General features: G+C 36.8%; 1 protein-coding gene across 6 annotated transcripts in view; it reads right to left on the bottom strand.

Annotated features, from left to right (window-relative positions):
- Positions 1-1,154: 1,154 nt before the first annotated feature.
- The window catches only part of ANO4 (anoctamin 4), a 450,000-nt gene continuing 423,767 nt past the window's right edge, over positions 1,155-27,387 (bottom strand). For all 6 annotated transcript variants that reach the window (XM_032844283.1, XM_032844285.1, XM_032844284.1 and 3 more), the window contains 6 exons: positions 22,200-22,352; positions 21,087-21,234; positions 16,556-16,675; positions 6,217-6,322; positions 4,582-4,777; positions 1,155-1,926 (listed from right to left, as the gene is read on the bottom strand). In XM_032844283.1, coding sequence (XP_032700174.1) covers positions 4,586-4,777; positions 6,217-6,322; positions 16,556-16,675; positions 21,087-21,234; positions 22,200-22,352 — 719 coding nt within the window. In that variant the 3' untranslated portion in view covers positions 1,155-1,926; positions 4,582-4,585. The remainder of the gene's footprint in view (positions 1,927-4,581; positions 4,778-6,216; positions 6,323-16,555; positions 16,676-21,086; positions 21,235-22,199; positions 22,353-27,387) is intronic.

Raw genomic sequence — 27,387 nt, 5'->3', positions numbered from 1 at the left:
AGCACTTGGAATAGCAAAGGCAGAATTCCACAGGCAGAAAAAAATTCTGGCTATAGAGCTGTCTTAAGTTCAGTTTATGCTCAGACCAGTAGAAAGTGGTACTTAAATGTTTTGCTTCTTGGTCCTGACAAGTGTGTTTGGTAGTCCTCTACCTAGCTTTGAATGTTCATGGCCCATTCCAAACCCAAAGAAGGACTTGCAATTCTTTCTTTTGCCTTTGCTGCTCTCCCTGCCTCAAGGATTTATTGGGCCATGATGTTTGGAGCTTGGAGAGGCATAGCAAACAGAAGTTACAAGCTAAGTCAGTAGAGCGAGTTTTGTTTTATTGGAATGTCTCTTTGCATTTCATCTCTTAAGACTTTTCATAGAAGTTCCTCTCCCAGGGACTGCTGTGAAATATTTCACAGACTTCTTAGCCAAAGATTGAAAAGAAAACTCTTTCAATGGCCTTTTGTCTTCAGTTTCCATAAAGTACTTCTCTATAGTTTAGGCCCTGGTGGGGTTAGAATTTCACTCCTATGAACATCAGGTCGCGGAAAAACAAAACTAAGAAATGGTTGAAGTTCTGGCCTGCCCAAAGCCACTCTGACTGCCTGCTTCTATAAAAGCTAAGAAGACATCTATGGTCTTTGGGAATCAATCAGCTTAAGAGAGCACACATCTGAACGAGGACAGTGTTCGTTAGACATGGTAATGGGAGCACTCTCATCTCTCTGACATAGACAAGATGATAACATAGTTCAAGGGCAAGTTCTTCTATCTCTAGAAAAAGAGTTACCACAACAGGCATACTTAGAAACTTTTTTTTTCCCCCCAGATAGAATGGCTTCTTACTATGAGTAGCAGACCAGACTAGTAAGCAAGGTAATCAAAACAGCATTAATTATCATTGGCTATATTTCTATTTCTTCAACAAAGTATGTCAATGGCATTTTCTATATTCTTCTATGAAATTTCTAATTAGGTGGCTTGGTATTCTGAAAAGGTAGTACAGAAACAAGATGGAAAAAATGGATTTAGAAAAAATAGTCTCTTTGAAGGGTGAAGTGATTTCTCAGGAGTATGTGGGAGTAATAAACATTTCTTTAAAGATCCCACTCTGATTTCTCTTGTTCTATGAGAAAAAAATACAACAGAATTTCAGAAGACCCAACTGAAAATATTCCATGTGCATAAATTTATTTTAAATTTTATTGCATCACATTATACAAGCATTAAACATGGCTTCATGTTGATGACTATTTAAATGTGAAAATTTATCATTCATGTCAGTACCCTTTGGCTATTTACAAGTAAGGAATTTCTATGTACTTTATATATCTCTGTATTTGTATGTACATATGTAAGAATACATGACTATACATATGTACACAGAGAAATACATCTATGGCCATACACATAGCTATAGATATGTCATATATAATAATCTCCTCAGAAAGATCTGAAATTAAAAAAAAAAAAAGAAAATGTTGTAAACAGGGTCTTGTCTCTATTTTTTGGTGACATGGAATTAGGAACATATGATGACATTCTAAGAATGTGTGTCCAGGTGTTTGAATACTCTTATTAGCCCAGTGTCTGTAAAATTCACATGGGGTAGAATGCAAAAAAGGTAGCAAACAGGCTGAAAAACAGGCCCAGTATACAAGTTCCCCTTGGTTTTAAAAACTTGAGAATGTAACTGACCATGACGTGCATGCTTGCTTGGTCAAGAATGGTCTATGGATAGATAGCAATTGTGTGCTGCAATGTGATTTCACAGCAGCATGATTTTCCAGTAGTCCTTTAGGGTGCTGACCCCCCTGCTGCTGCCAATGTCTGCGACATGCACTGCGGCTGCGTTTTAGTCATTCACTTGAATGTGCTTTTGCACAGCTGGGAGAAGTAAACAGAATTCAGGTCCTTGGTTTGGAAATAAACTATTACCTAGAAAGAGAAAAGAAGGCATTAAAACCCTATGTACACATGATGGCTTAAGAACACAGTGTGTAATGGTTGTTTTGTACTGACTATGCATCAAAAGCATTTAAAGAATTTGTAACCTCAAACCAAGTCAGGTAGGGTACAAACATTATTATGTCTGCCTTACAGATGAACAGATTGAGTCAGAAAGGCAGTCTGAAGCAAAGTGACATCCTGCCAACTGTTGCAGGCATAGAGTCAGACAGATAAACACTATGCTTTCAAGCAAAAATTAGAAATGGTCTCTGGGAAGAGAGCAGCCCATTGTGATGAGGCTAGAAGAAGCTCCCAGTTGGTTACCAGCCCTACAGACCAGTGCAGCCCCTGGGTGTAGGTAATGTCATTGCTTCACCCTGGTCTATAGCCACTGGAACTCCTAGGAGCAATGTTCTTCACTAATGTCTGCCTCCTACCCCCAAACAAAGCCTTCTGGATAGTCAGTCTTTCTCCTCTGATGTCTGACCAGAGCCACAGAAGAGGTGATCTGAATGGGTATCAGGACCAGGGGCTTGGAACAAATTCTAGGATTCAGAATATTAAAGCTGGATAGGCTATTAAAGTATTGTTCAGTCCAACTACTTTACTTTTACAAATGTGGAAATCGAATCCACATGAATATTCCATTCCAGGTCCTACAGATAGAGAATGGAAAAACCAGATCTAGAATCTGGCAGACTACAACAAAATGTTTAACTATACAAATCCCCTACAGTATTCTATAGCACTTTATTGCTTAATATGTGTCTCACATACATTGCCTTATTTGAACTGCATATCGGCTCTGCCAAACAAGAAGTCTCAGAAAAATTAAGCAATTTTCCCCAAATCACAGAGCCAAATGGCAAATTTGGGAAATAGCAAATTTATTATGTTGTAAAAAATGTCTTGATTTTAAGTGAAACCAAGGCCTACTTTGGAATTGAGGGTTAGAGCATTGTTCAATATCTATATACCACTATAATACCTGTGGGTCTGGGATTTGGGTGATTTCCTCCAAGTCTACCTTCATATCCAACTCATAATAGCCTTCTGGACTTCTTAACACAGATCTGGTGTGACACAAATTCACTAACATCTCTGCAGATATCTGCTACATCTTAACCAATACAAAAAGTGAAAAACATAACTTTCCCCCCCTTGTATACCTCATTTTTCTTTTGGAGGTCAAATTTCGAACAATGATTTCAAAGTTAGTCTTCAAACGAGTGGATACAGAGGAATGATGGGTGAGGAAGGCAAAAGAAATGCTATTGTATTAGATGTGCAGAATACCAAAAGAGAGCTCATCTAATCATTTCATCACTGAAGAAACAGAAGCCCAGAGGTTAACTGACTTGCCCAAAGACACATAGCTAATAGAATTGTCAGAGAGAAGGTTTCAGAAAAACTTTCTGATAAGATATGTGGGAACATTATGAAACTTTCTTACAATGTTTTTAGCCTTAATCCACCTAACCTTTATCAACTGAATTGTGTACAAAGGGTGCCATGTATTTAACACTATGCTAACTAGTTGAAAGAATAAAATTACCATCCATAAGGACTTTCCTAAAGGTGCTTAAAATTGGGCCGGGGAAGCCTGATAACTATTTGAAAATCATAAATTAACAATACAGATCCATATATGTGTCAATACATGTAACACTGATGAAATAACCAGGGAAGTTTATAAGAAGTGAGACTCAGTGGGCTGATGAGCCTGGGGAAAACTTAGAGAGTATGGTGTGACATGGACCAGCCTGGTAGGAAACAATAAATGGGTGATGAAGGGAAGGCCCTCTTGGGTCAGATAAAAAGGTGACTTTCAAACTGTGGAAAGAACCAAGATGCCCTTCAATGGACGAATGGATAAGGAAGATGTGGACCATATACACTATGGAGTATTATGCCTCCATCAGAAACGATGAATACCCAACTTTTGTAGCAACATGGATGAGACTGGAAGAGATTCTGCTGAGTGAAATAAGTCAAGCAGAGAGAGTCAATTATCATATGGTTTCACTTATTTGTGGAGCATAACAAATAACATGGAGGACATGGGGAGATGGAGAGGAGAAGAGAGTTGAGAGAAATTGGAAGGGGAGGTGAACCATGAGAGACTATGGACTCTGAAAAAGAACCTGAAGGTTTTGAAGGGGTGGGGGGTGGGAGGTTGGGGGAACCAGGTGGTGGGTATTAGGGAGGACATGGATTGCATGGAGCACTGGGTGTGGTGCAAAAACAATGAATACTGTTACACTGAAAAGAAATAAAAAAATTAAAAAAAAAAAAGGTGACTTTCCATCCCCAAGGCAACATGACTCTTCTTTCTGTTTAAAGATAATATCCAGACTAGAGTGGAAGGGTGAGAGGGAGGTTTATTTCAGGAACACTGAGGCCAACTCCTAAAGACCTTGATTGCCAGACCAAGAGTGGCATGGAGGTAGAGAAGAGTTGCAGGAATTATGTGCAAAGGGAAGATAAAGTTAAATTGTGCAATTTAGAAACAGGCTGGTTTGGGAAACTTCTAAGGAGTTTGATTCCTATCAGTAGGACATGACAAGCTTTGACTCAGGAAGTTTAAAGCAACTCCTTCAGCCCAAGGAGAGGTTTTAGACCATGAGCACACTTCTCACCTACCTGGTCATGGCCACTCATTGTGGTGTGCTTTTCCATTTTTCTTCCTCTCCTTTCGTTCCTTTTGGAGACGTTCCAGTTCTGCTTCATACATCATCTCCTGAATCAAGTACTTCTCTCTTCTCATTCGATCCCTTAGATCTTTCGGGAGGTCTGGGATCAAATATGAAATGAGGTGCTTTATACAAAACACGAGGTGCTAAAAACATAAAGGAGAATACAATAAGTTAGCTCTATTTACCATCCTTAGCTGGAAAGAGCCCTGGAACTTCAAGAACTCCTCTCACTCCAGCGATGTGGAGCTTCTTGAGTGTCTGGAGAGTGGAAGGAGGCCGGGGAAGTATGTGAGCAAAGATGATCACAGGGATAGGTGAGGACTAAACTTGGTCTGATGACAATTCACAGGGAATGAGAAAAGGAATCAGGAAAGAATGTAGAGAAGGAGTGGCCAGAGAATGTAAAGGTGAGCCAGAAGTACCTATACCATGAAGTCAGGAAACCCAGGGTTGAATCCTGGCTCCGTAGCTTTTATTACTGAAGAGGTGTCTGCTTACCTGGGAATAAGTCACTCTGAGCTTCAATTTGCTCATGTATAAAATGGGCATCATCGTGGAATATTATAAGAAAACATTTCAAAATGCTTTGCAGATTGCCAAATTTGCTTTGCAAATTTTGATTACGAAAATGACCAGTAGGCCTAAAGGAAGTGATCATTTCAAGAAGAAACTTTTTTCTGGTAAACTGCCACAAATTCTTTACCTGACTTACTTAAAGCTGAAACTCTAGAAACACTGTCATTTCTGTTTGTCTATATGATGACAAGTAAAGTATTAGATGATAATTTAAAGACTTTCATTATTCTAGAGTATTAAATAACTGAATTCCCAGGGAAGAACAGCTTGTCTTTTCTTGGTTACCTGGAATAAAGGAAAAAATGATGGAAGAAGAGGTACAGGAAATGTCCAGTCCAAGCCAAGAAGTAGTCCTGGTTTGCATTAATCTGACTTTAATATATGTGACAGGAGATGGAATTTCCATATATAAGTACAGTCATAGAAATGCAAATGATTTCTAGTAGCAATTCTCTTAAAGACTAAAAATAGATGATGTATTTTTACTGACATGTAATATAGGTAATTGCTAGGTAGATTAAAAGTCAATTTTGAGTCTAAGATAATACTTATTTATGTCCTGAGTGTGAGTAATGTTGTGATGACACACAACCAGAGGCTACCACTTATACAAGAGCCAGTTCAATGTTTTCCAAACTATAGTCCTTGAACATCTACATATGAAAGAATCACCTTGGAGGGCTTGTGAAAAGCAAATTACAGACATGATGTATCTGAGTCTCCAGAAGTAGTGATGGAAAAAGCTGCAGTTTTCCTAAAGTAGAAGAACAATGGCCCAAGAACACTAGCACTGATGATTTGTGACCTACCCATAAACAATCAATAATAGACTTTCAGTTGTTTCTTGGACAACTCAAGGGGAAGAAAAAGACTTTTTAAAGACGCTATATAAAATCACTGTAATAATTCTGGACATACATAATCACATTGAAAGTTCTCACACTTACATTTATGCATTACTCTTAGTTACTTAATTATGGCAAAGGAATTGGTTAAGAGAACATACCTCAAACACAATGATAAAAGCCAATCGAGCTGCGAGGACATGCCAAAACTGCAGTGTGTAGCCATAGGGCACCAGTGAATGAGGAGGGTCACGGTAGTCTCGGTATCTATAAATATACAGGAGAATGAATGTTATATTCCGAACTTATTTTCCTGACTCCCAAATCTCAATTCCCACTATGTAGTTCTCATTCATCATAGATAGTTCAAAAAGTTTCTCTATCCCAGACTGTCTATCTCTATCCCTCTCTGTCACTTGTCCATCTTTTCTTCTTCTCGTAAAAGAATATCTCTTCTCTGGGGAATTATCCATGTGGGTTAGGCAGGGTTCACCCATGACCCTGACCCCAGTTCAAAAGATGAGTCAGACCTGATCAGTGAGAATCCTCACCAGGACTTCTGCTAGAATGACCATTTAGTAAATTATAACAAGTCCGCAGAAGGTAAAATCCTGGAGCTGCTGCTGGTTCTCAGAGACTGTGTGGAGAGAGCTTGCTTGTGAAGGAAGTCATTTGAACAACACAGAGCTAGCAAAGAGGCACTGTCTTGCTGACACAGCTGGAGACTTGAGATCTAGCCATTACTAGTGTAGTTATCATCCTGCCAACTTCCCAGTTTCCTGAACCAATGAATTTCTTTCTAAGTCCATTTATACTGGGTTTCTGCCACTTGCCACTGAGGAGGCTTTCCTAATGTATGCTCCAACTATAACTTTTGGGTCAGCATCAAATTCCATAAACATTTGTGAAATACCTGGTTCCTATTAGGAACCAGGCACCTGTCTGAGGAACTTAAATTCATTTGACTCCATTTTATCTTTGCCACCATCATTACTATTATCACAGGTAGGAAAACTGAAAAATGACTCTCAATATTGTAGAGTTTTCACATATCTTAAACCCAGTGTTCTTTTTCATTAGCCCCAGAAATGTGGAAAGGTCTGGAGATGCTAATTCTTCTAACAGTTCTGTGTGTAAACATACCAAATTCCCTTCTCTGAGGAAAAGTTATGATTATCCAGGCTCTCATGTAAGATAGTACCTAACATCAGGATTGGCACTAATTTGTATACGAGGATACAAGACAATTCCTATGTGGAGTATTTTTTTTTAAATTATGTATAATTGACATATGATGTTATATTGGTTTCGGGTATAGAACACATTGCTTTGACAAAATTTAAACATTAGTATTCATCACCATAAGTATAGCCTCCATCTGTCATCACACAACATTATTACAGTATTGACTATATTCCTTATACTGTACTTTTCATCCTGGGACTTATTATATAACTGGAGGTCTGCAATCTCCATTATCTATTTAGCGTATTCCCCTACCTACCTCCACTCTGACAATCACCACTTTGTTCTCTGTGTTTAAGAGTTCACTTGATTTGTTTTTTAGATTCCACACATAAGTGAAATCATATAGTATTTGTTTTTCTCTGACTTATTCACTTAGCATAATACTCTCTAGGTCCATCCATATTGTCACAAATGCCAAGATCTCATTCTTTTTAAAGGCTGAGTAATATTTCATTGAAAGCATACAAACTACCACTTCTTTATCCATTCATTAGACACTTAGGTTGCTTCCATAGCTTAGCTATTATACATAATGCTTCAATAAACATAAGGTGCATGTATCTTTTTGAATTTTCGTTCTCATTTTCTTTGGGCAAATACTCAGTAGTAGAATTATTGGATTGTATGGTATTTCTAATGTTTTGAGGAACCTCCATAATGTCTTCCACAGTGGTTACACCAGTTTACATTCCCACTAATAGTGCACAAGGATTCCCTTCTCTCCACATCCTCGCCAACTCTTATTTCTTGTCTCTTTGATACTAGCCATTCTGGCTGGTGTGAGGTGATATCTCTTTGTGGTTTTGATTTGCATTTCCCTGATAGTGATGTTGAGCACCTTTTTATGTGTCTATTAGCCATCTGTATGTTTTCTTTGGGAAGATGTCTATTCACTCTATTTTTTAATCTGATAATTTTTTGGGTGTTAAGTTCTTTATATATTTTGGATATAAACCCCTTATCAGATCTATTGCAAATATCTACTCCCATTCACTAGGATACCATTTTTTTTATTGATGATTTCCTTTGCTGTGCCAAAGCTTTTTATTTCAATGTAGTCCTAGTAGTTTATTTTTGGTTTTGTTTCCCTTGCTTGAGAACACATATCCATAAATATTTTGTGTGGCTGATGTCCAAGAGATTACTGCCCATGTTTTCTTTTAAGAGTTACATGGTTTCAGGATTCACATTTAGGTCTTTAATCCATTCTGACTTTATTTTCTTATATGGTTATAAGAAAGTGGTCCAGTTTCATTCCTTTGCATGTAGCTGTCCAGTTTTATAACTGGAGGTTTCCCAATACCATCTGTTTAAAAGACTGTCTTTTCTCAATTGCCTCCTTTTTTCACAAATTGACCACGTAGGTGTGCATTTATTTCTGGGCTGTCTATCCTAGTCCATTGGCCAATATGTCAATTTTTTTCCTATGCAGAGCATCTTTGGAAAGTACCAAGGACTATAGAAATGAGCTGTCACTATTATCTTCACAATCATCATCTTAATTATCATTAATGCTTATGGTATATAATAATTATCTATTTTGTCAGTAAAATTATATTTATAGTGCATATCTGCTGAAATTAAGAATTAATCTATTAGTGCCTTCAAGCCATTGGTTCCCTCTATAGTGATGAGGATTAAGTAATTGTCTAGAACATTTTTATTCTAATATATGGTTATATAAATTGTTCCTGTCAAAGGTCCAAACTATTCAGGACTAAAAGTCTGCATGAACTATTTTTTTTTTAAACCTTTTGCAGAGCAGAAGAATCAGGAACTGTGCTTTCTGCAATTAAGATAACAAATGTGATTTCTGTGTTTCTTTAGCTACCTATATTTCAGATGTAGTCTGAGTAAACATTCTAGAAGAAAAATGACTATGCTTTTATTATATTATTTATTGTATTTATAAAAAAATTTATAAAAATTGTTCCAACAGTTACCCTCATTAACTCCTTAAACTTTTTTTTACATGACAGCATTTATTTTATTTTTTTTTTAAAGATTTTATTTATTTATTTATTTATTTATTTATTTGACACAGAGAGAGAGAGAGAGCACAAGCAGGCAGAGAGGCAGGCAGAGGCAGAGAGAGAAGCAGGCTCCCCACTGAGCAAGGAGCCCGATGTGGGGCTCGATCCCAGGACCCTGAGATCATGACCTGAGCTGAAGGCAGTGGCTTAACCCACTGAGCCACCCAGGTGCCCCACACGACAGCATTTATTAAAACAAGATTACTTTTGGAACATACTGCTCCTTTCCTATTAATGCCTCAACTCTGCTCTTTTGCCCTTCATTGTGATTGCCCTATCTCTTTGCTTCTTAGACCTTGTTCAGCTTTTCATTTGAAGAATGTTAGTAAATCTCTTCCTCCCCAGATCCCTCCTAAATTCACTGGGTGAAAAATCATGGTTTTCCCTTGATTGTTTCCAAAGACACAATATGGACATATCATTCTTAATTTTCTCCTACAAATTTGTAGCAAATAAATGAATTCATTTATATCAAATATAAACACTCATTAAATAAAAGTATGAAGGCTAAAAAGATTAAAATACTTTTTATGACCCAATGATGACAGAGAGTACCAAACATGACTCTATTTATAAAACTGTACATATATGCAAGTAATAATTTGCCCCCCCCCCATTCTGCTGTTTGGTTTTATGTGGTTTCAGTTACCACACCCTCCCTACCACAGTCAGGAGGTAGATGGTCCTCTTTCTGTCTATTGTCACGGTGCCAATAGTAGCCTAATGCTAGGTCACAATGTCTATGTCATTCCCCTTGCTTCATTTCTTCATGTAGGAATTATATCATCTTATATCATCAAAAGAAGGGTGAGTACAGTACTAGAAGATATTTTGAGAGAGATACTACATAACTTTTCTTATAGTATTTTGTTATAATTGTTATATTATTGTTGCTAATTTCTTATTATGCCTAATTTATAAATTAAATTTTATTATGTAAGTATGTATAGGAAAAACATAACATATACAGGGTTTGGTACCACCCACAGTTTCAAGCGTCCACTTGGGGTCTTGGAGTGTATCTCCCACAGATAAGCAAGGACTACTGAAATATGCAAAAATGAAGAAAACACTTGTTTTTAGGTGGTGATCTTACATTTTAATTAATGGATTTTTAAATATTTTTAAAATTAACATTCTTTTTTTTGAAGGTAAAACATATTTTTATTTTGAGTTTTTAACTACAGATTGCATGAAATGTACATTGTCTTTTTTTATTTTTTATTTTTTGAAATTAGTTTTCAGTGTACTAGAATTCATTGTTTATGCACCACACCTAATGCTCCATGCAATACACACTATTAATATTTAGAAAGCACTTACATTGTTGGCTACAGTGAGATGGCAATATCAGATAATTTCTATACAGAGATCCAATGGTTGAGAATATGCATCTATTGGCTCAACCTCTGTATAGTATACAACCATTTGTGGATCTGTCACAGAGCTCTGCTAATTTGTGCACAAAGGATGCAATGTGCTTACACTGGCACTTCTGAGTCTTGTTCTCAGAATCTATGAAATTTTTAAGAAGTTTCAGTTTTCAGAAGCAGCAGTTTTCTAGCCTTCCTACTCTCTTAAGCCATTGTATCAAAAAGTCAAGTTTCTCTTCAGAAGACTCCTCACTGCTACCCTAAGACAATTAAATTGCAGTGTGCTAATGAGTTTGGTTGTCATCTGCTTCACTGCCCTCAGTTCTCTCCAGACTATGCACTGGAAAGCACACTGAAACTGTATTTGGGGTCTTTCTCATTTTATGATCTTAGGTAATTCATGAAGTTTCTCTGGACATTGGTTTTCCCTAGTAACACAATTATGTTCTCCATCTCACCAGGTGCTAAAATTTTGAACTCTCCCCTCTCTTCTCTGAGTTTGCAGATGAATGCTTCACGTAGAGCTCTCAGCTGATGTGCCAGCCTACTCCTGATCCCACTGGCCTTTCCAACGAGGCAGAGGTCTGAGAGGTGCTCAGATGTCTTTGTGCTCATCTCTGTTTTTGATGCAGTGCTATTTATTTGCCAAATGTCAAATATTTATTTTGATGCAGTGCTATTTATTTATTTATTTATTTATGCAAAGAAAACACTACCCTGGTGCTGCTGTAGAAACAGACAGAAAGCTAAGTTTCAAAGCTAAGTGAATCAATGTGCTACTTCTCTAATCTTCATTTAATACCTTCAAAGAAACTAAGTGGTCCAGTGGAATTAATGTTTGGAGAATTTTTTTTCAAGAAAGTCAGATTTGTTTTCACAAAATAACACTTGTAATTTCTTGACTTCAATTTTACATGTGGGAAAGTCAGGGTGTTCCCACTTAAGTTAGTGCATTCTCTAAAGCAGCTTTTGTTTCTCAGGAAATGGATTATTGGTTTGCAAATATATATATTTTTTCCAGTGCCAGGTATAGTTAATCTACTCCCATTTTTAAAAGTGAGAGAGTATATATACATTTAAAAGAATGATAATGAGGGGCGCCTGGGTGGCTCAGTGGGTTAAAGCCTCTGCCTTCAGCTCAGGTCATGATCTCAGGGTCCTGGGATGGAGCCCCACATCTGGCTCTTTGCTCAGCGGGGAGCCTGCTTCCCCCTCTCTCTCTGCCTGCCTCTCTGCCTACTTGTGATCTCTCTCTGTCAAGTGAATAAATAAAATCTTAAAAAAAAAAAAAGAATGATAGTGAACTTCACATAACCGCCATCCAAGTTAAGACACAGAACATGTGTCTTAACCATATTAACAGGAGACAATAACTTAGAAATGCCTCACTAGCAATCCCACTCAGAAAGGTAACTGCTATTTAATTTTCTGCTTTTCTCTATAGTTACACTACTTACACAAGTGTTCCTTAATAAAACACTGCTTAGTTTTGTCTGCTTTGAACTCTATATAAATGAAATCATATTATATGTGTTATTTTGTGATTATATCTTTAATGTGCAATTTTTAAGTTCTCAAAACTATTCCATTTTCTATTTGTTTGATCCAGTGATACCACTATACTGATTATTATAATTTTATACTAATTCTAATGTAAGATAAATCTCCACTTTATTTTTCAAAAGCATCGTGACTATTCTTCATCCTTTGCATTTCCATATAACATTATTTTCAACCTCAGGTACACAGAATTGGCCTAATCATATTTAATTTTTTTAAACAAATCTCATTGATCCATTCATGTTCTTTTCTCTAACCTTTATATTTATTTAATACCTAATATGATGAACTCTCATATATCTACCATGTAACACAAGAATTAAAACCTTATCAAGAATTTATACCTTACCCCCATTCTCCTCCTTCTCCTCATCCCCTTGCTTTCCCTATTCTGAATTTCATTGTTGTTATTAACAAAAGTTTGTATAAATATTCATTTGTCTGAATATTATACTGTTTAGTTTTGGTTTTGAACTTTCTAGAAAGGATATTATACTGTACATAGTCTTCTGAGGCTTTTTTTTTTTTTTTTTCTTTTACAAGCATGCTACTAAGATTCATCCTTACTCTTGTAAGTAACATCACCAAGGATGTTAGCCTGTGATTTTTTTTTTTCTTGTGGTGTCTTTGTCTGGTTTTGGAGTTAGGGTAATGTAAAATGAGTTTGGAGGTATTCACTCTTCTATTATTTGGAAGATTCTGAGAAAAATTGGTATCAATTCTTTGAATGTGTGGTAGTAGAACCCACCAGTGAAGCTGTCTGTTCCTGGACTTTGGTTTCTTGGGAGTTTTTGTTTGTTCGTTTAGAAAGGGAGAGGCAGAGGGAGAGAGAAAATCTTAAGCAAATTCCATGCCCAGTTCGGAGGCCCACTTGGGATTCATCTCTGAGATCATGCCCTGAGCGGAAATCAAGAGTCAGAGGCTTAACCGACTAAGCCACCAGGACCCCCTGTTGGGAGGTTTTTGATTACCGATTCAATCTCTTTACTAGTAATTGGTGTGTTCCAATTTCCTGTTTCTTCCTGATTTGGTCTTGGTAATTTGTATGTTTCAAGGAATTTATCCATTCTTCTAGGTTGGTATATAATTGTTCACTAGTCTTTTACAATCCTTTGTTCTTCTGTGGTGTCAGTTATAAAGCATCTTCTTTCATTTCTCATTCATTTGAATCTTTTTTCTTGGGGAGTCTAGCTAAAGGTTTGTCAATTTATTTATCTTTTCAAACAACCACCTCCTAGTTTCACTGATCTTTTCTATTTGTTTTTAGTCTTATTTCTGCTCTGATCTTTGTTACTTTTTTCCTTCTACTAACTTCATTTGTTCTTTTTGTTTATTTTTGTTCTTTGAGCTATAAAGTTAGGTTGAGATTTTTCTTGTTTCTTGAGATAGACGTTTATTGCTATGAACTTCCCTCTTAGGACTGCTTTATCCCATATGTTTTGTTATGCTGTATTTCTATTTCCAAATGTCTCAAGCTATGTCTTATTTCCCTTTTGACCCACTAGATGTTCAGTAATATGTTTAATCTCCACATACTTGTGAATCTTTCCAGTTTTCTTTTTGTAATTTCTCATTTTATACCACCAGAGTCAGAAAAGATGCTTCATGTGATTTCAATCTTAAATTTATTAAGATTTGTTTTAATGATCTATCCTGGAGAATGTTTCTCTTTTTAATTTAAATTCAATATAGTTAACAATGTATTTTAATTTCAGAGTCAGAGTTTAGTGATTAATCAGTTGCATATAACACCCAGTGGTCATTATATCAAGTGCCCTCCTTAATGCCTATCACCCAGTTACCCCATCCTCTGCCTCCTCCCCTCCACCAGCAACCCTCAGTTTGTTTCCCATAGTTAGGATTCTCTTATAGTTTGTCTCCCTCTCTGATTTCATCTTATTTTACTCCCCCCCTTCTCTAATGATACCCTTTTGTTTCTTAAATTCCACATATGAGGTCATATAGTTGTCTTTCTGATTCATCTATTTTACTTAGCATAATACCCTCTAGTTCCATCCACATTGTTGCAAATGGTAAGATTTCATTTTTTGATGGCTGAGAAAAATTCCATTGTGTATGTATGTATGTGTGTGTGTGTGTGTATACACACACACACACACACACACACACACACACATCTTCTTTATCCATTCATCTGTTGATGGACATCTGGGCTTTTTCCATAGTTTGGCTATTGTGGACATTGAGGCTATAAACACTGGGGTGCAGGTTCTCCTCAAATTACTATGTTTGTATCCTTTAGGTAAATACTTAGTAGTGCAATTGCTGGATTGTAGGGTAGCTATATTTCTTACTTTTTGAGGAGCCTTCATATGGTTTTCCAGAGTGGTTGCACCAACCTGCCTTCCCACCAATAGTGTAAGAAGGTTCCCCTTTCTCCACATCCTTGCTAATATTTGTTGTTTCCTGACTTGTTGATTTTGGCCTTTCTGACTGGTGTGAAGTGTTATCTTATGTGGTTTTGATTTGTATTCTGGAGAATGTTTTATGTGCACTTGAGAAGTATGTATTCTGTTGCTTTTGGATGAAATGTTCTGTATAAATCTATAACATGCTGTATAGGCCAATATTATTTTATTGAATTTCTGTCTGGGTGATTTATTCATTGATGTAAGTGGGGTATTAAAGTTCTCTACTATTAGTGTATTGCTATCTATTTCTCCCTTAGGTCTATTAATATTTGTTTTATATACCAGGTGCCCCTGTGTTGGGTATATTGAGAAATCTTGTTGGATTGACTGACCTCTTTATCATTATATAATGATCTTGTCTATTATATTCTTTTCTTAAAAAAGTTTATATTTAAAGGAGACAATATAGGTATCCCAGCTTTCCTAGGTTTTTATTTGCATGGAATATCTTTTTCAATCCCTTAACTTTCAGTCTATTTATATCCTTACATCAGAAGTGAGTCTCATAGGTAGCAAATAAATCAGTCTTGATTTTTTATACATTCAGCCACTCTATGCCTTTGACTGAAGAATTTATTTTGTTTATATTTAGTTACTGACATGTATTACTTGCTGCCATTTTAAAATTATTTTCTGGCTGTTTTGTACTTCCTGTTCATTTTTTTTCTTCCTCTCTCCCTTTATGATTTGATGGCTTTCTTTAGTGGTGGGCTTAGATTCCTTTCTCTTTTGTATCTCTACTGTAGGTTTTTTGCTTTGTGTTTAATCAAGGCTAACCTATAACAACTAATAATCTAAGTGGATAATTATTTAAGTTTCATCACATTCCGAAGCTCTGTATCTTTATTCTCTATATCTTTACTCTCCCTCCATTTTAAAAAAGATTTTATTTGTATTTATTTGACAGAGAGAGAGAGAGATCACAAGTAGGCAGAGAGGCAGGCAGAGACAGAGGGGGAAGCAGACTCCCCTCTGAGTAGAGAGCCCAAAGTGGGGCTCTATCTCAGGACCCTGAGATCATGACCTGAGGCAAAGGCAAAGGCTTAACCCACTGAGCCACCCAGGTGCCCCTACTCTTCCTCCATTTTGTTTTTATGTCACAATGTCCATATTTTGTGTGTCCCTCAAATAATTATTTTGGTTATAATGATTTTTTCTACTTTTGTTTTTTAATCTCATACTAACTTTGTAAGTGATCATTCCCACTTCTTTTCTATATACATACCAGTGCAATTTATACTTTCATCTGTTTTCTTGTTACTAATTAGTGCCTCCTTCATTTTAACTTAAAGAAGTCCCTTTAACATTTCTTGTTAGGCTGGTCAAATAGTGATGAACTCCTTTAGCTTTTGCTTCTCTGGAAAACTCTTCAACTCTCCTTCAATTTTGAAGGACATTGTTCCTGGGCAGAATATTCTTGGTTGGCAGGTTGTTGTTGTTGTTGTTTTTTCCTTTTAGCACTTTGAATAGTTCATGCCACTTCCTCTGGCCTATAAAACTTGTACTGAGAAATCTGGTAGTTTTATTGGGGGGGGTTCCCCTTGTATATAACAAGTTGTTTTTCTCTTATTGCTTTTAATATTCTTTTTATAAAGTCTTGGTATAGGTCTCTTTGGTTTACTCTTATATCGCTCTCTGGATCTGGATGTCTGCCTTCTATCCCAGAGATTCTGTTTTAATTTTTTTTAGGTCACAGCCTGGTCAAGAGGAGATTTTAAAATTCTCCAGTGGATTTTAATGCATGATCAAGGTTGAGAACCACTGCTTTAAACCCACTCAGTCAGAAAGAGCTGTCTGAGCAAAACCTCCCCATGGCAGAGCCAGACCAGGTTTGGCTAAGAGTGCCATACTCACCTGCAATACTTGAGAGGAGTCCCCGAAAACTCACTGCCATCAGACTCAGGCTCAGATCGGTTCTCAAAGTCAGAAATTCGAAACACAGATAAGCTGGCATTTACATAGCCAACCATGCACCTAAAAGAGAAAAAGAATTCTATAATTAGTTCTCTGATCACCTCTGCATCCAATTCCTAGAAGCTCTTCCTAGAAGCTCTTGCACTTGTAAATGCCTTTAGCTTTATCATAAGCACTCAAGTTAGGATATACTGAAAAACTCTGGGTATGTGGAATCAGGAACAAGTCATTCTTTTATTCCATTCTTCTTGTTCAGAATCATCATCCAGAACATCACTACCCCAATCAATACTTCAGTGAAATAGGTGAAAGACAGCATTGCATGATTAATAGGCAAATCACTGTTTCTTTCCTTGATGATGTAAACACACATACACACACAAACACATTCCTTTATTGATGAATATTTATACTCTGTCATAAGCCCTCAAGTGTGACTGGTGTTTCTATGACCCTCCCCCTCCAAATCACATCCCTTGCTACAGTCATGCTAAGCTACATTCCCTGCATATACCATATGCTTTCATGCCTCTGTTCAGGTTATCTTTTCTATTTTCTCTTCATTTCTTTCTAAGTGGAAATAGTGCTCATTTTTCAATGAGCAACTAAAATGGCACTCCTTCTGGGGAGATGTCCTAATCCCACCAGAAAAAGACTCATTCCCTCTTCTGTATGGTGCTGCTGTACCTAACTGCACCATTACCATACAGCTTGTGCTTGAGGTGCTTGCATGGATGGAGGTCTTCTCCTTTAGTTTTTGGAGCTGAGCAGGTGTCATAAGTATTTTTATGTTTTGTGTAGTGTAGGAATCCACTAAATATCAAATTCAACTGATTTCAGTTGAGGAAAACTAAAGTATCAGAGATTCTATCATGGTCTTAAGAATGGACCAGGAATAAAATTATTACCTACATATCCCACAGCTAATAAGCTTCTTGAGGACACATCTTCTATTCTGTATGAGGAGTCAGTATATTATGATACTAAAAACTTGGGTTTGAGGGTCAAACTGTATGTCTTCTACTTTCTAGCCATGCAAATTTGTCAAGTTATGTAACTTCATTAAACAACAGATGTGCTTAACTCATAGGGTCATTGTGGGGATTAAATGAAACAATACATGTAAAAGTGAGTGATAGAGTGTCTAGCATATAGCAAGATCTTAATTAAATGTGAGTGGCTACTATTAATTTTATTTCTTGTACCTTGTAGAAGGTCAATAAATAATTATTGATTTAATGAATAAATCATAGCTTTCAAATTCTCTTCATTAACTTGTCTGGCATGATTATTCCAAGCTGCTGAACACCAAACCAAAATGATGACACACAGGTAGTTCTGAGAGGACATAAGTTCTGTGTGTTGTCTTGATCAAGACAAATCACTGGGGTTTTATCAGGGCCTTAAAAAAATGAACCAAGCAGAAGGACCCATTTGTCGTCACTCATGGGTGAAACACATGGTCAGTGGGTGTGTAATATGCCTTAATCCAACTGGCCGCAGGTCTCCCCTACCACTCCTTAGAAGGGTAATTTGGAATAATGTCTTCCTTGTCTTTGAACTGCCTAGAACATGACATGAAAGCAAATGATTGCTTTGATGATTATTAGCTGTCATAGAGAGGAAGACAGTTTTTGTGAACTATAGAATATAGCAGAGTCTTCTCAGGAGCCAAACAGTGAGAGATGAAAGGTGCTCTGGAAACTTGCAGAAAACAGGCCCAACATTGAAATGAAATATTCACAAGCCTCCTGCACTCTTTCTTACTACCCAAAGCAGCCTTGCAGTTTTATTGAGATTAAAACTGTGGCTTAATGGCTGCTCTGTCCAAAAACTCAATTGAGGAAAAATCTAAATTTAAGTAAAATATTCGAAATAAAGAGGATTATCTTTGAACTATTTCTTAAGCATATTCATGTAATGTCAGTTATAAATCCAGCTTGAAAATGTGTGTTTGGTTCTGTGCTCCTGTGTACAAAGCATCACACATGGACGTAGGACATATATACACAGTTATTCACTGCATAAGTCTTCTTTCCATATCCTTTACCTAATCAGGGAAGAAGAGGGACTGCAAATACTGAACTGCCTGGGCATTTCTCAAAGTCTTTTCACTGTGGTAGAATCTTAGCTATTGCCCACAATAAATAGTTAAGGAGTTTTGGAGGTTGGTTTGGTTGGAGCACTTTTGATTTAGAGTCAGCCTCAATTGAAATAGGGCATTTCTATGGGTGAATTAAATAATAATAAGTATAATTTGACTATGCACATGCTATCTCAAAAGCCTGTAACATTCTAAAATTTGACAATGTTGCTCCTCTATGAGTTAATTTCTAATGCATTTCCGAATTGGAAAAACAACAACAACAACAACAACAACAACAAACAAACAAACCTTAAAAAGGATAATAAAGTAGCTGGTGGGGCAGAACACAAGATTCATGAAGAAACTTATACCAAAGCAACTATTTGCAAACAAGAAAAATGACCAATGGATTAGAAGATAGAAGGTAGACCTATAAATATTCAAAGTGGCAGAAGGCTCTTATGTGAAAGATGATATATAAAAAATAGCCCAGGGGAGCCCAATAAACCTAAATCAAGAAGACTCTTAGGTCTCCATGAACATTGTCTTAAATCTATTAAGCTGTCAACATTCTAAAGCTTTGATTCACTATCAACTGCACGTAAATGTTCCCATATTATTTTCAGGTTTTGGGTTTTCCCCACAAACCAAAACAGGTTTCATTACATTTGTGGTCCAGGAAGAATTTAAATAACCACTGGGACTTAAACCCCCAGGGAATTTTCTCCTGTTGGATAAGCTAGATAAACATTATGTGGCAATGGCCCCCAGGGCTGTGTGGTTCAGGATGGCAAGAACTGTATGAGTCTAGGCTTTGCCTTCATGTGGGTTCCATCAGTTATTCTACCTTGTGATTCTGGATTTAACCTCTCTGTCTCTTTCTGCTCTTCAAAGTGAGGGTAATACTGCACGTCCCAGTCCTGGGGTTGTTTTGAGAATCAAATGCAAAACAAATGGGAAAGTGGTTTAAACAAAGGCAAGTTTTTCTAGGCTCAGTCAAACAGAGGATCTTGGCAACAGTTAAAATTAGAAAGACTACATGAGTAATATAGTATGTCTTTAAGTCTCTTAAAATGGGATGTTTCACTTAAAGATGCTAGATAATTAATGTCGAATGGCCACATGGTTATTACAGTAAAGAACTTTATAGAAGCCTCTTCAAATAGCTGGATTGTAAGCTTTACTGCGTTCAACCATCCATGCCTTAGAGCAGTTAAGTAAGATTAATAATGAAATTGGACCTAGGCCAGGGGTACATGAATTTGGTTGACTTGATTTGGTAGCACATTATTCCTTGGGACTAACCTAACTACAGTAGTTATATGGATTAGTTTCATTCTGATTGGTAAACCAGGAAGCAGGGCTGCCTGTGCGAGTAGTCATAGCCCATGTGGGATGATTTCTGGGACATTGAAAAGCCTCCCAAAACATACTCTACTCTGACTTACAGACATCTAAATTCCACAATTAGAACTGGATTATTTTTACTTTAGCCAAAGATTTTTTTCTCCTATTAAAAAGGATATAGAGGGACGCCTGGGTGGCTCAGTTGGTTAAGCGGCTGCCTTCGGCTCAGGTCATGATCCCGGCGTCCTGGGATCGAGTCCCACATCGGGCTCCTTGCTCGGCAGGGAGCCTGCTTCTCCCTCTGCCTCTGCCTGCCTCTCTGTCTGCCTGTGCTCGCTCGCTCTCTCTCCCTCAGTCTCTGACAAATAAATAAATAAAATCTTTAAAAAAAAAAAAAAAAGGATATAGAAAGAAAACCTAGGGGATGTGTTATAATTTTGCTTGGACTTTACCTGACCAGAAATATCCAGAAAGTCATGACTTTTGGGGATCACTTAGGTGATGCCACAGAATTGAATTTGCCTGAGGTAATATGTACCTTGGTCAGGTCAATAGCCAGGAAAGAATCATTCAGTTACTTATTCCACAAATATTTATTGAGTACCTACAGGATACTTATCACATGGTTGCACATTTCTGGTACAGAATTTGTAGTCTCCATATGATGTCACAAGAGGAATCAGATTGTAACTGTCCTCTTACAAACTTATAAAAATGGAATAACTGTATACTATATCATGTGTTACTTGTTTTGGCTTACACATATTAGCATATTGTACATTTCTGAATTCATAGTGGGCAGGGTTAGGGGTAAGGGAAATGATTAATTCCACCCAAAGTTTACCTGTATTGAGACCCAACTCTTCATTCAATCAGGATGTGTTTTCCTTTGCTGCAAGTGTCCTCATAACTTTACCTCCCCCACTACTGTCCTTCTCACGCTAGGTTGCTCCAATGCAGAAGCTTTTGACTGAGTGTACCAGCATCACACAGTGCATAGGAAATGGGGATTTCATGATAGTTTTATGACAAACTTACTTTTGTCCAGCTTCTCCTTGGCCTGCACAAGGTCCATACTTATAAGCATACACCAAGCGAGGGATAAAGTCAGATGTTATCGCTATGACAAATGCATTTGTAATAACCGAGAGAATTCCAATGCCTTCAAGAATTCCATACCAAATTCCTATTCAAAGAGAAGTGTTATATTAGTTCCAGACACAACAGCAGGAATAACAGTATGAAAACAACTGGGGTAACTCATTTCAATAGTCCTTTCCATGGGTCCATTCAAATTCCTAAATACACTTGTCACCAAGAGTAAGAATTTGTACTTGCAAACACCATGGCATTGAAGGAGTTTCTGGGAAAGTGTCAATGCTCATGACTTAATGAGTCAGTCAGGATCAGATTTAAGTCAGAGAGTTCTAGTCAGTGATGAGGCACCAATACATTATCCAATAAGATGAGCACTTCCACTGTCAAGCCACTACGAGAATGGGAGCTCCTGAAGGGTGCTGACATCTGGGTGGGCCCAGTGCCTGTTGCACTGACCTGGGATAGGTGCTCACTGAATGTGGTTTCTTTCATATGGAGGTTAGAGACTGCTGTGAGCCTTGTACATCTATATTCAATTCTCTTCCATATACACTGAGTGCCTGCTGGTTCTGTTCTAAGCATTTGATGCAGAAGTAAATAAAAGATCATCTCTGATCTCAGGCAGTGCTCAAGAGGCTGCATTTGATTAGACTCAGCCTCTCCTGTCAAAGACTGCAGGCCATCTCTGTCTTTAGAAAAACTGGATTATGCTTTATGTGACTCAGGGAAACATTTGGGCAAAATAAAGCAAATGGAAGATTACTTTAAAAAGGAAATAAGCAATATTAAATCAAAATTCTAGATTCCAAGTTCAAATAACAAAGTTGAAAATCTATTTAAGCCCAAATTCTCTAGTATTGGAAATTATAAATTTCCAAATAGGCACCTTTACTTCTTGTCTCATATTATTTAAAGCTAACATAATTATTCTTTTGCAAGAATAAGTTAAGTCATCTTACATGGAAACCATAAGTAAAAATCCAGAGTTGGTGTTTGTTTTAACTTTATCCACCATACGGTTAATATCTTTAAAACATTTCAAATCCAACTTACCTATGTCTTTGGCCCTTGAAGCTAAAGGTCGCCTCCACTGTGTGACAAATTTGTAGGCATCAAGTCGAATTTCAATTATGTTATTCAGTAAGGCCAGAAGTGGTGCTAGGGGAAAAGCTGCCACAAAGATAGTTGTGAATCCAAATTGAAGAACTAGAGAAGAAAAAAGGAAAAAGAACAGAGTCTTGGTTTTCCATTACTATTTTCAAAAGGATAATAATCTGAAAGTATCCTTGTCTTCACCCATATTTTTTCCAATATAGAAGCCCAGGAAACATCTCTTTTGCAAAGATGGCCAGGATGCTGGAAAAAGAGGCATTACCTGGACCTGGAAGGAATGACATCCTAGGAGCAATGATCATACCTAGGATCCAGATCTTGTTTTCTAAGTACCATTGTTTAATAAAAGGTACACAGCTCCTTGAAAAAATGTTTGATTCTAGAGCCATAGCAGGAAAATACAAGGGAAGGCTGGAATATCTCATAATGCCAGAAAGTTAGGAAGTCCTTGAAATTGAATGGGGAGCATATCAGTAGGACACAGGACAAACCTGAAGGAGCTACCAATGGCAAAAGTGGGAACAATATATACAACAAAATAAATGATAGTATTGCGTTAAATCTAAAGACTAAATATCTAATATACTAATATAATGCTGATATAAATAACTGAATAAATGGGGGAGAAGGGATAGCTCCTCCCTATGGTAGAATTTTAATTAATAAATTAGAAAATAAGTGCATAAAAATAAATATAAAAGAAATGATAAAGATACAAAATCACTGTTGGTCAAAAACATCACAGTAATTATTACAGGCAAGAACCACCAAAGAATGCTAAAGTTAATAGGGAGAATTATAGTTAAAAAAAATAGGACATTTGTATATTCTCAAAGTATCTCCCTATGTGAGAGTAATTACAGAGAAAAAAACACATTTTTGGGGGTGGGGGAACCATTATCTTCACAGTGGAAAAAGCTGGTAGTCAATATTACTTGTAATAAGACATATTGACATCTCATGCCCCTGTTATGATAATACTGAGCACACACCATTTCTGTGGTGATCTTGCCAAAAAGGCATAACCTCAACCTAATCATGAGAAAACATTAGATAAACCCAAATTGCAGGACTTTCTACTGAACTCTTAGCCAGTACTCTTCAAGTGTATCAAGATCATGAAAAACAAAGAACTGTCCTAGATTAGAAGAAACTAAGGAGATACAACATTAAATGCAATGTTGGATCCAGGATGGGTCATGGACAAGAAAAAGTTAAAAAAAAAAACCCTGGTAATATTAATACAAGGTTTGTGATTAGTTAATAGTGTATTAATGGTTATTTTCTGGTTTCAATAAATATATAACATATTAGGGGAAATAAGGTGACGAGTATAGGGGAACTCTATTATTTTTGCAACTTTGCAAAATAAAATGTTAAAAACAAACTCAAACAAACAAACAAAAAGGCAGTCCCTGATGCAAAGCAACCAGAGAGCATAAATGAAAATTTAAAAATACAATTTATTGAGTATTGTGGACTGCAAAATAGTACTTGGCTAAATGAAAGACTATATAGTTGTTTTGCTTTTTTAGAGTATTTTAGAAACTAATAATGACTAACACTTATATACCATTTCTGTGTAACAGCCACTATTGTAATTACTTCACATATATTAGCTCATTTAGTTTTCATAATAACCCTATCGTATTGGCATTATTATTACCCTTACTTAACGGGTGAGGAAATGGAGGCACTAAGAGGTCAAATAACTTACTTGACACACAACTAAGAAGCAATTCCAACGTGGGTAATGTGGTTCCAGAGTCCTGAAGAGTCAGTCCATGTACCTCATCTGTGTGGCACTGCCACCTCCAGGGTGTCACCTGTCCTGGGTCACATTTATATTCCGTGCCTATGCTTCACTCACCGATAGACACAGCCATCTCCCTTAGTTTTCCCCTTAGTGTTATCTTTTTGTTGACTTCTTTCCTTGGGTCAGTACATCTACTTTCATGACTTCATTATTATCTCTCTGGTAAGGATTCTCAATTCCCTATCTCGCACCTTGAATCTTATCAAGGAGTTTCCAGTTGTCTGCTATTATGCTATAGAAGCAGCACTCTCCAAACCCTGATTCAATCTTAAACCTCAATCCCTCATCCTTAAATATGTTTCTCCCTTCATGTCTTCCTTCCCTTCAGATTTGTCTTGCACAAAAACCAAGTCTCCACTCTCCCTACTGGAGTTCAGGCGCTCCTGTTCTGACTTCTCTTTCTCAGATTTTCACCTGCTTCCCCCATCTCACTGCTGTCAATATTGGTTAAAGCTCATAAAGAATCATCAATCTTCTCTCTATTCTGAACATTTCAGAAGGTTCTCATTGCCTATAGACTAAACCCCAAACTTTTCACTGTGCCATTCAAGGATTTTCCAAGCCTCATGTCCAAACATCCCTCATGCCTAGCCAGGTTTCCCAAGCAATCCTCTGCTTTGGCCACACCAAACTTCTGGTTTTATGGAGTCATATACTTAGCATTTTTACTCATACCCTGGTGAAGTTCTATTCTTCCTTCAAGCCTAAACTCAGTGTGGCCTCTGCTAGAACTTCTCATAATTGTAATTAACTATTGCTTCCTTAGTAGCTTCTACAACTCTGCTTATATTGGAGAATTTATTTTGTCTTGATTTTATGGCTCTTTCCCTGTATGGTACTGACTCTTATGTTTCAGTCTTTGATCCATTTTGAGTTAATTTTCATGAGTAATGTAAGACGGGTTCAATTTAATTTTTCTGCATGTGTTTATCCAGTTTTTTTCTAACACCATTTGTTGAAGAGACTATCCTTTCCCCATTAAGTTATTCTTGGTTCTCTTGTTGAATATTAGTTGACCAAACATGAAGGTATTTAATTCTGGCTTTTCTATTATATTCCATTGTTTATGTGTATTATTTCACTCCAGTAAGATACTGTTTTTGTTAATACAGATTTATAATACAGTTTGAAATCAGAACATGTGATATTTCCAGCTTTGTTCTTTTTCCTCAGGACTGTGTTGGTTATTTGAATTCTTCTGTGGTTCCATACAGATTTCAGGGCTTTTTTCTTTTCTTTCTTTCTTTATTTTTTTTGTTAAAGATTTTATTTCTTTGAGGGGGGCAGGGCACAAGCAGCAGAAGGTTAGAGGAAGAGAGAGAAGCACACTCCTCGCTGAGTGGGGAACCCAATACAGGGCTTCATAACAGGCCCAAGATCATGACCTGAGCTGAAGGCAGCTGCTTAACTGACGAAGGCACCCAGGCTCCCTGGTTTTTTGTTTTCTTTTGTTTTGTTTTGTCTGTTTTTTGGTTTTTGTTCTGTTTCTGTGAAAAATGCTATTGGTATTTTAATGGGGACTGCATTGACTCTGCAGATGGCTTAGGGTAGTATGGACATTTTAACATTAATTCTTCCAATCCATGAACAGAGGACAGGTCTCTCCATTTGTTTCTTTTCAGTTTCATTCAGCAAAGTCTTATAGGTTTCACTGTACATATCTTTCACTTTCTTTGTTAATTTTATTCCTAGGTGTAGATTTTGATGCTATTCTAGGTTGGGGTAGCTTTCTTTCTCTTTCAGATGTTTCATTCTTAGTATACAGTACATCCTGCAACTTTACTGAAATTGCTGACTAGTGCTGACATATTTTTTAGTTGACTCTTTTGAGATTTCCTGTATATAAAATCATCTCATCTCCAAATCGTGACAATTTTACTTCTTTTCTGATTTGGATGCCTTTTCTCTGTTCTGCCTAATTGTTTTAATTGGGAATTCTGGTACTACATTGAATAAGAGTAGGGAGAGTGAGCATCCTTGTCTTTTTCTTGATCTTAGTGGAAAAACTTTTAATTTTTCTCCACTGAGTATAATATTAGCTGTGGGTTTATCATATGTGGGCTTTATCATGTTGAGGTATGTTCCATCTATTCCCAATCTTTTGAGGAATTTTATAATTAAAAGAAGTCATGTTTTATCAAATGCATTCTCTGAATCTATTGAGACTATCATATGATTTTTATCTCTTGTTCTACTAATGTATTACATTCGACTTGCCTATTTTCAACCAGCTTATATCCCAGGGATAAATCCCATTTGGTTACAGTGTTTGAATTCAGGAAGACACTAAAATAACTAGTTTACTCATATTTTATCAAGAATTTTTGCATTTATATTCATCCAGGATATTTGCTTATACTTTTCTTTTAGTATCCTTAACTGGCTTTGGTATCAAGGTAATTCTGGCCTTGTGGTGTTTCCTCTTCTTCTGTTTTTTGGAATAGTTTGAGAAGGATTTGTATTAATTCTTCTTTAAATGTTTGGTAGAATTCACAAATGAAGCCATATGGTCTCAGGTTCACTGTCGTGGGGTATTTTTTATTACTGACTTAATCTCTTTGTCTGTGGTCTGTTCAGATTTTCTGTTCCTTCCTGATGCACTCTTCTGGGTTGTCTGTTTTTAGAATTTATCCATTTCTTCTAAGTTATCTAATTTGTTGACATGTGATTATTCATTATAGCCTCTTATACCATTTCTGCAATATCCATTGTATTATCTCCTTTTTTATTCCTACTTTTATCCGAGTCTTTTCTTTTTTCTTAGTCTAGCTAAAGGTTTGTCAATTTTATTTTTTCAACAAATTATCCCTATTTTGTTGATCTTATCTATTGTTTTTTTCTAGTCTCTATTTCATTTATTTCTGCTTTCATCTTTATTATTTCCTTCCTTCTAGTCACTTTGGGCAGTTTGTTCTTTCTTTTTCCAGTTCCTTGAAGTATAAAGTTAGGGTATTTGAAATCTTCTAAATTTTTTTTTTAAGATTTCATTTATTTAGTTGACAGACAGAGATCACAAGTAGGGAGTGAGGCAGGCAGAGAGAGAGAGGGGAAACAAGCTCCCCACCGAACAGAGAGCCTGACATGGGGCTCAATCCCAGGACCCCAGGATCACGACCTGAGTTGAAGGCAGAGGCTTTAATCCACTGAGACACTCAGGCACCCTGAAATCTTCTAAATTTCTTAATAATACATTTATTGCTATATACTTCAAACTGTTTTTGTTACTTCTGGGGATGATGGCAGAGTAAGAGCTAAAGCTCACCTGTCCCTAGCTATGTCTAGTCAACACCCACATCAGTGTAAATAACCCAG

The sequence above is a fragment of the Lontra canadensis genome, unplaced genomic scaffold, assembly GCF_010015895.1.
Source record: "Lontra canadensis isolate GAN:19392208 unplaced genomic scaffold, GSC_riverotter_1.0 scaffold150, whole genome shotgun sequence".
In the NCBI taxonomy this organism is placed as follows: domain Eukaryota; kingdom Metazoa; phylum Chordata; class Mammalia; order Carnivora; family Mustelidae; genus Lontra; species Lontra canadensis.
Note: the sequence above shows the minus strand (reverse complement) of the source record. Positions and strands in the feature narration are given on the sequence as shown.